At 45.2% G+C, this 13,177-nt stretch overlaps 1 protein-coding gene across 1 annotated transcript in view; it reads right to left on the bottom strand.

Moving 5' to 3' along the window:
* The window catches only part of LOC146812188 (bactericidal permeability-increasing protein-like), a 445,329-nt gene that overhangs the window by 348,683 nt on the left and 83,469 nt on the right, over positions 1-13,177 (bottom strand). Inside the window, exon 5 of the mRNA XM_085619207.1 lies at positions 7,029-7,092. Coding sequence (XP_085475333.1) covers positions 7,029-7,092 — 64 coding nt within the window. The remainder of the gene's footprint in view (positions 1-7,028; positions 7,093-13,177) is intronic.

Below are 13,177 nucleotides of genomic sequence, written 5' to 3'. Positions count from 1 at the left end.
ACAAATGAACTTCCTACGGATGTTGCCGTAATCTTTAAAGACGTGCGTGTGGTTTCGGCAGCCGCAAGAGTGTTTTGGGAGCTTTGGACACTGTTTCTATGCTGGCTTGTGCGGTGCGCCGTATTATCGACATCCGCTCCAGCCTCCTGCAACCTGCTGATTTATCCGCGTGGAAGAAGACAGCGGTTTTGGCGCCGGACCTGGACCATGACGACCAGGGGTGCTAAAGCAGTAAAAACCAGCACGATGAGAGCTGCTTTAGCCAGCACCGACCCCGGAGACATCGGACCAGCGGAAAACCTTCCCAAAAGCAATCGGGAGGTTAGTGTTAATAAGAAGCAGACAGGGAGGCACGGGGGAGGCGGAACACAAAAGGACATAGCGGGATTGCAGCCCTCTATAGCTAAGTTGTTTTCTGGTGCTAAGTGGCCACTTTCTGCTCCAGATCTCACTTCTTGCACTTCCTCCTGATAATGTCCCCGAAGGCTTGCCGCTGGCTGAATTAATTAACCTGGTCTCCCAACAAGGAATACTCCCACAAGAGGAATATCCTTTAGGATTGCAATCAGCAGAGATGGGGACTTTGAGCAGATCATACGAAGCTGTGGACAGCCTGACAGTGCCTCCTTGTCCACATGTTGAGGGAGACATCGGGGGGGCTAACCACATAGGGAAATCTGGCATTTTACCTCTCGTAACCCAAAACCGGATATGAATCTGACTCCATATCTGGTCTCCCGGAAGGCATTCCTAAACCCCCCGTAGCTGTCATCGACAATTACATCCGGGCCTGGAAGCTGCCTCTGGTCCTCAGGTCTCACGGACTCCCGAGACAGGTACTGAAAATTTCTACTCGGTGTCAGACGGCTCGGGACCTCCACAGATGAGGGTGGGCTAAATACAAGCGATGACAACAGGGAGGAATCGCCCACAGAAACAGGAACTGTGCAACGCCCTATGAAGGCAAGAAGTAAGGCTTAGAGACGTAGTCAGCACAAATGGGACTACTCTGACTCGCAAATGTCCTGCCCTCTCAATAAGGATGACTCTTGTACACCGCTCTGGGAGATCGCAAAGAGCGCACCAGAAGACACAGTGGAACCCTCCTTGGCATCCATCCTAGCCTCTATAAAAGAATTCAAAGAGGAAGTTCGGGCACATAACTGCGCAGCTAAAGGGGCTGCTAAAAAATTACAAGGAGGCATGAGAAAATGTAACGAAATCTGCACAAACATAAGCGATCGTGTCACCATGGTCGAAGGCCATATTGAGAGCTTGGAAATAGAAGTCTCTGCCGTACCTCCAATTCTGCCTGCCTGTTCGATCTAATGACAAAAATAGAGGAACAGTAAAATCGGCAGCGCAGGAATAACCTTTGCTTACTTGGAATCCCAGAAGGAAAGGAGGGAGAAGATCCAAGATGCTACATTGTGAATCCTTCCCTGACCATACAAGTTGGAATTGGGACCATGAGGTACAGAGGGCACATCGCTTCCCTTTCAACTTGAGGCAACGGTGCAATGGCAGCAATTTTGCTGGAGATAAACCAAGGGCGTTCCTGGTGTGCTTTGGAAACTTTCTTCTCAGGCAACTGGCATACGATCAAGCCCGCCCTAACTCCCAGAAGGGGTCCAATGGGGTAACCTTCTTTGCCAAACCTGACTTTTGCCATCAGACAGTAGAGCACCTGCGTCAGCTAATTTCTCCTTTCCAACAGACCGGAGCTCAAGTGTATCTAATGAACCCTGCCAGACTAAAAGTTATCTTTAATGGGGCTTCTAAAAAATTTCTGTCCAAGATAAAGGCTGGTGAATACTTGGGAGAAATCAAGTCCAAAAAGGGCTTGAGTTAAATTGAAGGAAACCATTCCCCTGTTGTTTTTTTTGTGGGGGGGCTGAAAGGGGAAAAGAAGGGAAGAAGGGATAAAAAAAAAATTGTTTATACATTTTGCTCACTTACCTTGCTTTTCCTTTTTTGGGGGGTTTTCTTTGCATTTTTATGTGTTCTTTTATCACGAATCGCTGTCTTGAGATCCCTCAGCGTTCTTATCTACCTTTTTTTTTTTTGAAAGGTACGAACAGCCATAGCCAAAAACCTATATATCGCTTTAAGGCATAGCTAGGTGGCAGAGATTCATTACTAATTACCATCATTCAGGTTGTTCCTGATTGCTCAATGATAGGGGGGGTAGGGCTGGGGAGGGGAGGGTGGGAAACTGCTTTAAGATGGCTGAGATGACGACACTTTTTTTTTTTGGTAGTCAGGTATTTGCTAAGACACTTGTTATAATGAATGAACGCATAAGGTTGAGCACCCTGAAAGGCCTAAAAAAGGTAAAAAAAGGGGGGGGGGAATACACAAAAAGAGCACTAAGATAAGGACAACTTTAGGGGTTTTTCTTTGGTCCACATATTCAAAACACTAAATGACTAAGATAAACACTCTTAGAATCGTCTCAGTCAACATTTGTGGACTGAATGAACCTGCGAAGAGACAAAAAGTTACACAGGGCTTGCGCTCCTTGGGGGCTGACATAGTCGCCCTCCAAGAAACGCATATAGAGGCTTCACAGAAATGCTTACTGAATTCATTAGGGTACAAAATCATAGGGGGGACTACACAGTGTGCAAAAATAAAAGGGCAGGGGTCTTGTTTGATAGCAGATTACCTTTAAGACCTGTCCGGGTGAAATCTGACTCTCTGGGCAGATGGGTAATCGCAGAGTGCCGTTTGCGCCCTAATTTTTCCTATACTTTATGCTCCATCTACAGGAGCAATACAGACGACTCTGGGATTATCGATTGGATCTCTGGGGACCTAACCTACTGGCCCCCCCCAATCATTGTTTGCGGCGACCTCAACATCAACCTGCCCTGTAACTGGAAAGCGGCTGATAAGTGGATTTATAATGGTAGGAAGCCCCATGTATGCCAAGCACTAATTAACCTAGTTCAGACTCATGGGCTCAGTGATGTCTGGCCCAGTCTAAATTCTACTCTGCCAGGTTATACCTACTTTTCTGCCCCTCACCGGTCACTAGCTAGGTTAGATTACTTTTTGATTTCATCTTCTCTACTTCGGGACTGCTCCATAGACATCCCTTCGCGTTTCATGTCGGACCACAACCCACTTATTTTAAGCATTGGGGGACTGGGAATTGGAGGAAAATCCAGAAATGGAGCTTTGAGAAAGCTCTTTTACAAGATGCAGGATATCGAACACATATGCAAGCTTGGGTTCAAGAATTTCTTTAGTTAAACGTGGGGTCAGCTTCAATCACAACAGTCTGGGACACTTTAAAGGCGGGTATCCGGGGAGAGACCTTTAAGTTTTCAATTAGGAAAAATAAGAAAGAAAAAGCCCTGATTTGCGAACTTCGGGAAAAGTTAAAAAAGGCAGAAGAAAAACTAATTTGAACAGTTCAAACAGTGGGGGAAACCGAACCTACTCAAATTGAAGTGACAATCATCAAAGCTGAAACTGGGTCTGTGTTCACAGAGAAGGCTGCAGCTAAGTGGCCCTCGACACGAGAAAAAATCTACGAGTGCAGCGAACTTATCGGCCATCACTTGGCTCTTAAAACTAGCAGGTCACAGCTAGTGAAATAGTCTCGATCCAATTTGTAACAGGAGAAGAGACTAGCGACCCAAGTAAAATCCAAGGGGGATTCCGAGAATTTTACTCTACTTTATACTCGGAGGAGAAAAGGAACCCAGTAGACGCAAGAGAAGTGGAGATCGCTAAATACCTAGAAGAAGTCACCTTATCCCATCTTAGCCCAGAAAATCATGACCTACTTGAGGATTCCCCGACCTGGGGAGAAATTGCCGAAGCCTTAGCCAGCCTACCAGATGGAAAGGCCGCTGGGGTCGATTGCATCCCTGTCGAATTATACAAAATTTTCACCCCCCAAATAAAGTCTATCTTTACCTCTTTGGTAATATCCATCTTTAACGGGACCTCCCAGCCCGCTTCATGTTTCAATGCTAAAATCTCTATATTTCCCAAAAAGAAAAGTCACTACTAGAAATGGGATCTTACAGACCGATTACACTTATTAATTGTGACTCGAAAATATTTTCTAAAATTCTCGCAATTAGACTGTCAAACCTCTCAGAATGGCAACATGGGTTTATCCCCAAGAAACGTACCACAGAACATATTCGGCGGGCTATTATCTTATTTGACGCAGTCCAGGTAATAGGAGACCCAATGTCGCTAATTTTACTAAATGCTGAAAAAGCATTTGACCGGGTCTCCTGGCAGTTTCTTTGGGGTGTTATGAGAAGAATGGGCTTTAGACCGAAGTTAACCCAAGCTAATCAATCTCTCTATCTCAACCCAGTAGCCAGTGTTTCAATAAATGGGAGGCTAACTAAACAATTCGAAATCTCTCGGGGCACTAGGCAAGGGTGCCCTTGTTCCCCCTTGCTTTTTGCCCTATATAGAGACCCCCTGATCAAGAAAATAGAGAGCAATCCAGCTATTCAGGCAGTAAACAAACTTGGGCAAGAAACTAAAATCATGGCTTATGCCGACGATCTGGCTGCAGTCACCCCAGAGCCTGAGAATGCTATTTTAGCTTTGGAGCAGGAGGCTCAAGAATTTGGGAAAATCTCGGGGTATGCACTGAACAAAAACAAAACACAAATTATTCTTAACAAAGAAATTAACTGGGCAGATAGTCGGGTTGTCACTAAGACAAAATACCTGGGTGTGACAGTGACGGCAAATATAGACGAAATAGTGGCAGAAAATCTAATCCCATTGGCCGCTGAAACAAAGAAAGCACTTATTCGGATTAACAACTTGCATCTGACTATAGTGGGCAGATGCAACTTCATCAAGATGACTTATTTTCCAAAATTACTTTACTTCTTGCTGTCCATCCCATTAGACTTTAATAAAACCATGTTACAAAAATTCCAGCAACTTTTTACTCAATTTATCTGGGCTTACTCTCAGCCCAGACGGGCGCTCAAACTACTCTCTCTTCCCTGAGAGCGGGCCGGGTGGGCTTTCCCCAATATAGTACTTTATTACTGGGCCTCGGTTCTGCAATACAGCGCGGAATTGGTGGGGGAACATTCCTTCTCTCCAACGTTTGGGCTCCCTTTGCCCTTTCGAGTAGTACTAGGAGAGGAGGCTTGTGGCTGTTTCCTGAGACAAACGTCCTTTGGGTATTACAAGCGAGTCAGATTTATAACTCTGATGAGCGTTTTCAGAGTTTTTTCCAACGTACGTAGGATTTATGGGCTAGGGAGATTGAACTTCTAATTCCCCATCAACAAGAATTCCAACTTGCCTGCTATTTTTGGGAGGTCTTATCTTCAAAACTGGTATAAAGCTGGCATATTAAAATTGGGCGATTTAATTACTACTGAAGGAACTAAGTCATTTGCTGATCTTAAAACCCAATACGGATTGCGAGATCAAGACGCTTTCAAACACATCGTCATCAGTGATTTTTTGTCTCGAAAAGCTGGTGGGCCCTCAAGGTTTGTGAAAATAGACCTCATCGACAAATTAAGGGCCCCAGCTCCACCTCAGATTGGTTTTATTTATGCTGCACTGAATAGCCAATCTCCCTACGACCTGCCCAAAATAGCAGACAAATGGCAAGCAAAGCTGGATGCCCCACACAGTACGTTCTATAACGCTTTGAAAATCGCCCAGAGTAACCTGCTGTCGGCCAAATTACAGGCGCAATTTTTTAAAGCTGCTTTCTTTCTATATATTACACCTAGCAGAGTCGCCAAATGGGGAACAGGCAAGGGTTCCCTATGTCCTAGGTGTTCGAAGTTTTGTGCAGACGCAGTACACATGTTTGCCACCTGCCCGAAATGTACTCCACTCCTCGTTAAAATACAGGACTTCCTTGGGAGGGTCATCTCTCAGAACATTGAACTGACCCCTACGACTATTTTGTTAGGGACCCAAAACGAGGTCAGCAGAAAGAAGGGTGGGGCACTTATTGTTGTTGCAATGACGATTTGGAGGATCTGTGTTGCCTCGGCATGGTAGAGAGCAAGAGAGGGGGAGACACAGAGAGGAATGTATATGACGATACAACGCGTGGTGTTACCACGCAGTAGGTAACAACGCAGTTGGTACAACGACCGCGTTGTTACCACGCGTGGCTTTACATCGCAAGTCATTTCTATGACTTGCGCGAGATGTCACGCTGGACTTAGGAATAGTATAAATAACTATTCCTACTCCAGTTAGTGCAACAGCAGGGAATGTGTTGGATTCAAAATCCAACACATTCCCTGGTGTTGCACGTCACCTAGCGCAAGTCGTAGAAACGACTTGCGATGTAAAGCCTTGCATGGTAACAACGCGGTCGTTGTAACAACCACATTGTTACCTACCTGCGTGGTACAACAGTGTTGTAACCGCTGTTTTCCCACAGAGAGGAACCAAAGAAAGAAGAGAGACATGAGACAGAGAGTAAGAGAGGGAGAGAGGGGAATGAGAGATAATAGGTGGAGTACTAGAGAGTGAGAGAGAAAAAACGAATTGAAGAAATTGAAGATTGATTGCTTGCAGAATGGCCCACATCACTTGACATGTGGTTGAATGTTTTTATTCAGTAAAATCAACAATATCCCATAGAGGCCAAACAGAATTCAAAGTATTGCTAATGTCATTTTCTTCATGAAAGTCAATCATAATAAGCCACTTAAAGGGCTTTATGCATGAAATGGCAAGATTTCACCCACATTTAAGACAGTATATTTGGGGATAGAGCATCTGTAGAAAATTGTCGTATGCTATTAAATTAAACTGCCAATTACTTTAAAAGACATTGCCCTTTTACTTAAACTTGCCTTCTCTAAAGCTTCACTGGCAGTGAAAGAGTGATATCTGTAGCTGACTTAACAGTTCTACTCCCATCCTTAAGGTTTTTAGAACTTCAGACCCTTCAAGGATTAGGCAATTTTGGGATCAAGTTACACTTGCAGTCCTGAATTACAAAATTTCGAATACATCTATAAACCAATGTCTAAATGTAAGGCACCTACCTTTCCCTCCATTGCCTTCCTGAATGCAGAGTCTATTTTCTTATGGAAGAGATTTAGTATCCAACTAGAGAAAGAAAAGGCACAGGAAAACACTTCAGCAAATTTATAGACCATATTTGTGGGGCATATGAATCGAATAAATGCACTGCAGCAATGCCACTATAGGTATCAATTCAGAATGTAATACAAATTAGATATTTTACTATGTCAGTTTTGTCCTTTTGATCTGTTAAGTACTTTTTAATGTCTTTGGTTGAATATAACAGTTATGTTTTGTTATGTTATTTTTCAATTGTAACGCGCTCAGCTACTCAGGAGTATCCCGGCGCGAACCTGAGGGAAACAATGCCAATCATACGAAGATAAATGTTTTAAGCTTCCTTTTGAAGACAGCGAGCTCCTGAGTGAGGCGTAAATCAAGTGGGAGGGCATTCCAGGCCCTGCTGGCCCTTACCGCCAGAGAATAGCCTCCAGTCCTCTGCAGTTTGTAGCGCGGAATCAGCGCCAGGCCTAAAGAAGCAGAGCGCAAGGTCCGCGCGGGGACATAGTGGGAAAAGCGTTTCTGGAGATATAAAGGACCCTGGCCATGAAGAGCACGATGAACTAGAACTAGAGATTTGAGTTTAATTCTGGCCACAACCGGAAGCCAGTGCAGTGCGTGTAGATGGGCCGTAACACTCATCCTGGAAGAGAGACCCAGAAGTAGTCTAGCCGCCGTGTTCTGGACTACCTGCAGTTTTCTGATCATGTAGCCCGGAGAGCCCAAGAAAAGGGAGTTGGCGTAATCCAGACGGGAGAGAATCAGAGCACAAGTAACTGTGACTCTGGCTGCCTGCGGAAGAAGAGGAAAGAATTTCCTAAGAGATTGGATGAGACCGAAGCAGCAGCCAGCAGTTTTCTTGATGTGGGTGGAGAACAGTAGATTCTCCTCGAACCAGACCCCCAAGTTCTTAGCGGGCTGTCCTTCTGCGAGAGGTAGAGGAAGCTCTTGAGGCCACAGTTGTTGGCAAAAGTCAGCGGGGAAAGTGCCAAAGAGCAGAACCTCAGATTTCTGCTCATTGCATTTGAGCTGATCATCAGCCAGTCAGGTGAAGACTGAGCGAAGGCACTGTTGGGCCGCAAGAGCGGAACTGGAAGTCTTATCCCAAGTGAAGAGAAGCTGGGTGTCATCAGCATAGGCCAAAACCTTAGCCCCAAGAGCTTCAGTAAAATTCATGTTATGCAATACAAAAAATCTAAAGCACAATTGTTTGCATATTGCACTAAAAGTGTGAACATGGAGCCCTTGGTCCTCTCTCTGTTTTATTATCAGGAGACACACCAACAGTTGTGCTGGTGGGCTCGATGAACCTGTCTTCATACAACCAGCATAGCCCACTCTATTTGACCCACTTCCCAAAATTGAACAAACACCGGGCGAAAGCATTGTCAATGGTTTTTCAAGAAATTTCTCTACTTGGCTGCTACGTGTGAATGTATTTTTTCCTTACTCTGAATACTGCCAACACATTATTTGCTTAGCAGCAATATAGAAAATAACAAGAAATCATGGACTTTTGATTGTATGAAAATCTAATGCCAGAACAGTAGCTGTGATTTAGATGTGGTGCGCATTCTGGTAGTTTAGAAGCTTGCCAGCCCTGGGCTGGTGGGTTACCTGCTCATATGCATACGTGAATGAACAACTGCCAGTATTCCTAGTGTCACAGATATATGTGCAAGGGGAGTGAGGCTCAAATGAGCTTCACACATTTATTTCAAACGACTACTGAATCCCAAAAATGACGGATTAGAACCACATAGATTAACCAAACTTTTTAAAGGAAATATTTCTATGTTGAGCAACACAAATGGACCTGATTGTTCCTTTTTGTATCAAAATATTCTCTTGAAACAGAACAAATCAAGAGATGTTTTAACAAATGTTAGAAAAGGAGATGCAGAACTGATACTTTCAAGGACAAACTATTGTCTGCTTATAAACGTGTGCTCAATTTAAGATCCCTTAAACTAAAAGTGAGAATGAACTGATTGACAAAAGCAGACCAACTATGTATAATATCTAGACTTTGCTCCAATTCATTCCTTAATTATATCAATTTTAATAACATACTCATAGTGTGCATTTAAAGCAATTTATAAAACTCTGTAACTTTACTGCTTTACTAAACATTTTGTCTATCAGCTGAATGTTCCAGGTCCTTGGAGGCAAGTAGGTTGCCGGCAGTGTCCCGTCGACTCTTCAAATGTCCCTTCAACTGCACAGGACCCTCCATTGTGCCTAGGGAGCTCTGTTCTACCCACCTTGGGGTGGCTTTACTGTGCTGCAACCAATCTGGTGCAGCCCCATTTAACAATAGCGACTATCCTTTATTAGAAGGGAGGTCCGATTCCCCTGAGAAGGCATTTACTTACACAATTATTTTGGGTTCTGATGAAGTGCCGCCCGATCCCTGGGCTTGTTAGGCACAAAACATGTTGACCTCACCCTGCTAGCTGCTATCATGGTACATCGTGACCTCATGACAGCTTCATTGTTTTTACTTAGCCCTATTACCCTCCCACTATTAAACTTGTTCTAGGATTAATAGAGGCTATTTTAGATACCCTTCACTTTACACCTATAACTCATCTTATATAGGCCCCCCTCATGCATTCACCTTCATGCTTTTAACAGATCTAAAGATTTCTGATAAAGAGCCCCCAGGCCCGTCAGGCTTTGAAGTGCCGGCTAGACGAGAAGCTCCCAATGATGAAGCATGACACCCTAACAGGTGTCTGAGGGCATTAAGATCTGAGTTTCAGATCTCCCAGCGATAGAAGCACTAGCTACGTGGTCCCACTTTGGTGACCATCTGGATGACGAGGAACTACTCCTACCTTTGATTAATATCCGACTGAATGTTCATGCAGACTTTTTTAGCTAGGAAAACCTAATCATAAAATCAAAAAAAGGATATATGAATGTAGTAAGAAATGCAAATGTGAAATATTCTGAAGCTAGACCAATTCATGAACACATCATAATCTAAATCAGTTACAATGTCAGGTTCTTGAAGTGTGTTTATAGTACAGAAGATGAAGGGGGTGCCACAGGCTGTGTGCCTTAGCCTCACACTGTTCAATGTGTACATGGCCCCTGTAGCAAACATTATTAGAGACCACGGGTTTGCTCCCTTCTCATATGCTGATGACACCCAGCTTCTTTTTCATTCGACAGGGGAGCAGCTGCGACCAAAAATCGGTTGCCGAAGGCATGAAAGCAATTTCTAGCTGGTTGATGTTAGATTTTCTCCATCTTAATTCTGATAAAACCAAAATGTTAATGTTCGGCAATTCGCAAATACTGTGGTCCCCTGACTGGTGGCCGTCAGAGCTGGGCCCTGCCCCTTCCCCTACAAGGACTGTGAAGAACTTAGGAGTCTATCTAGATCATTCTCTATCTAGGAGAGATCAAGCAGCTTCTCTGCAGGCACCTGTTTTTATACTCTGAGGCTTCTAAGGAGTGTGTTCCATCGCCTTCCTGTATCAGTACGCAAGACCCTGATCCAAGCTTTGGTAATCAGTTGTCTTGATTTCTGCAATGCCCTTTTAGCAGCAGCAAATTAAGCCATTTTGAACAGGTCGCAAGTGGTTCAGAACACGGCTGCATGGCTGGCCCTTAACCTGCCACCTAGAACTGCTTCCCCTTACTAAGACGACTCTAATGGCTTCCTATTTGTAAAATAATTCAATTTAAAATCTGCTGTCTGGTCCATAAAGGGGCAGATTTACAAGGCACTTGCGATGCATTTGCGCCACCGCTGAGTCACTTCTGTGATGCAGCAGCAGCGTAAAGCAAGCACCATGCTGCGACGGATTTGCAACGTGATGCATCTAGGGAGATGCGTCACTCTGTAAACCCCTACGCCACATTATACCTGCGTCAGGTATAATGTGGGCATACCATCGCAGTGTGGGCAGTCCGTCGCAGGAAAGCCTCAGAAAAGTGCCTGAGTGAAATCTAAAAGATTTCACTCAGTCACTTTTCCGACACCACTGCGTCAAAACCTTGCGCCTGCTTGAAGCAGGCGTAAGGTGTGATGCAGCATGTTAGAGATAGGCCAGGTTGGAACAGTGCTGGAGTTGTGTCGCGCCAGTGACACGACTCTAGCACTGCGCCAACCTTACGCCGGCAGATACGACATGCAACTGCCTATCCGTGTGCCACAGCGTGCCGCATTGTAATTGCAGCGCATATGTGGTGGTGCAAGGGTAGTTTTGCATGTCGCAAGTTTTCTGGCGCATCCCTGCTGATGTGCAGAGATACGCCAGACCTTGTAAATCTGCCCCAAAGGCTCTAGTTACTTGATGGAGAAACGTACACGCTATCTACCAAGCCGCTAGCTGTGGCAGACTCAATATAAATGTGAGCATCTGGCGGCACCCAATATATCATGCTACTACTGGCATACTGGAGATAACTCTTGCGATAAGATAGGCCACCCATGGAAAAAGCAGGCCCAACATACTTGAAGTAATTCTTAACATGGCTCCTGTTGAAAAATGCTCATGCTTGCATACCTGCGGAAATTCTTGGCATGGAGGCAGCTATGGCAAAATGCTTTTGCTGTGACACTGAAGGTAATTCTTGGCATAAGGGAATGCCCCCACTGCAAAATGCATACTCTGATGTACTAGAAGTAATTCTTGACATGGCCCTGTGGAACAATGCTGGTGTTTGCATATTGGGGGGAATTTATTGACAAGGGGTCACTGTGAGAAGGTGGCCTGATATATGCTGTCCACTAGTTCTAGTGGGCACCTTGTATCAGTCCAAACAACCCCTTATGGTGAATGGTTAAAGACAGCCTCATATGAAAGCTATCCTAGTGGTAGCTATGGAGAGCAGCCTTCAGGCTAAGTCTTGAAGGATGTAAAGCAGCTTGTTTCACCAGTCTATAATCTCTTGAATGATCAAATGAAAGGACAACCACACCAGGTATATATTTAAAATATATGTATTTAGGTTAACACACACCCCTCTAGTCTCTTTATGAGACTGGAGTTCGAAGTACTTAAGTTACAAGTGATCAAGCATCAGTAAAAGCACAAATACATGTTTGGGCCCTAGGGGTGTACCAAACCATATACCAAAAAAGTGGTATAAGAACTACGACTGGAATAGGCACTAGGCCTATTGCCTCTAGAATCACTGGGACCCCAAGGAACCACTCAAGGTAGTGACACAGGGGACCCACGGGAGCTGTATGCAGTGGAAAAACACAACCGCGGGTTCCTATTATCTTCTATGGGCAATGTCGCGGTTGGAAATTTAAAGATTAGGGACACTTCTAATCGAGTCTGAACCAAACCCTTTTGGACTTAAGAAGTTCTAGGGCTAGCACCCACAAGAGCACTGGAGTACTCGAGTTACCTCACCCAGGGAAGCCGGGTGCATAGGTGTCGGGTCGCGTTGTTGATTTCAATGGAAGCCTGCAAAGAACTGCTGCTGCCGGGAAGAGGAGAAGTGCCCGAGGAGATCCAAGCCTGGATCTAGGATGTAAGGAACCTGAAAGCAGAGGGGACAGAGTCTGGGTCACTTGCCAGTGACCTAGGGCAGGATGGACCAATGCCCACACATGTCGGTTGCTTCAGGTGAGTTGATGGGTGTCTTGACTCTTCAGCCATGAGGTCCAGAAGGCGTCGACGAAGTCCACGAGCCGGATTCGAGCTGTCCCACGAAGTCTGTCGAGTGCTGTGGTATCAGTGACCAGAAAGGACCCAACAAGCCTCGACAACGGCAAGTCACTGGAAATCAGAGAAAGGACTGCGGTGCAGACCAGCAAGGTCTGAGGGACTCACCCAGCAAGGGTAAGTAAGGACACGTCTGGAGCAACCAGGAAAGCCAAAGCAGAAAAGGAGTCGCCTTCGTGGGGACCTGCTAGCCAACGAGCTAGTGATCGCAAAGGAGCCTCGAGCGTTGCACTGGAAGCTGGCCCACGGGTCACTCGTGGAGTGGAGGACAAAAATCTTCGGTGAAGGAGGTGCTCAAGGCTGGGGCTACTCAGAGCCCAAAGCACAACTTCAAGGGGGACCAGGAAGATAGTGTTGCTGCAAGAGTTTACAGTGTCCAGGGGTCACGGTTCCACGTCACCCACGACAGCCAT

This window comes from Triturus cristatus, chromosome 7 (genome assembly GCF_964204655.1).
Source record: "Triturus cristatus chromosome 7, aTriCri1.1, whole genome shotgun sequence".
Lineage (NCBI taxonomy): Eukaryota > Metazoa > Chordata > Amphibia > Caudata > Salamandridae > Triturus > Triturus cristatus.
This window is presented reverse-complemented; position numbering and strand designations above follow the sequence as displayed.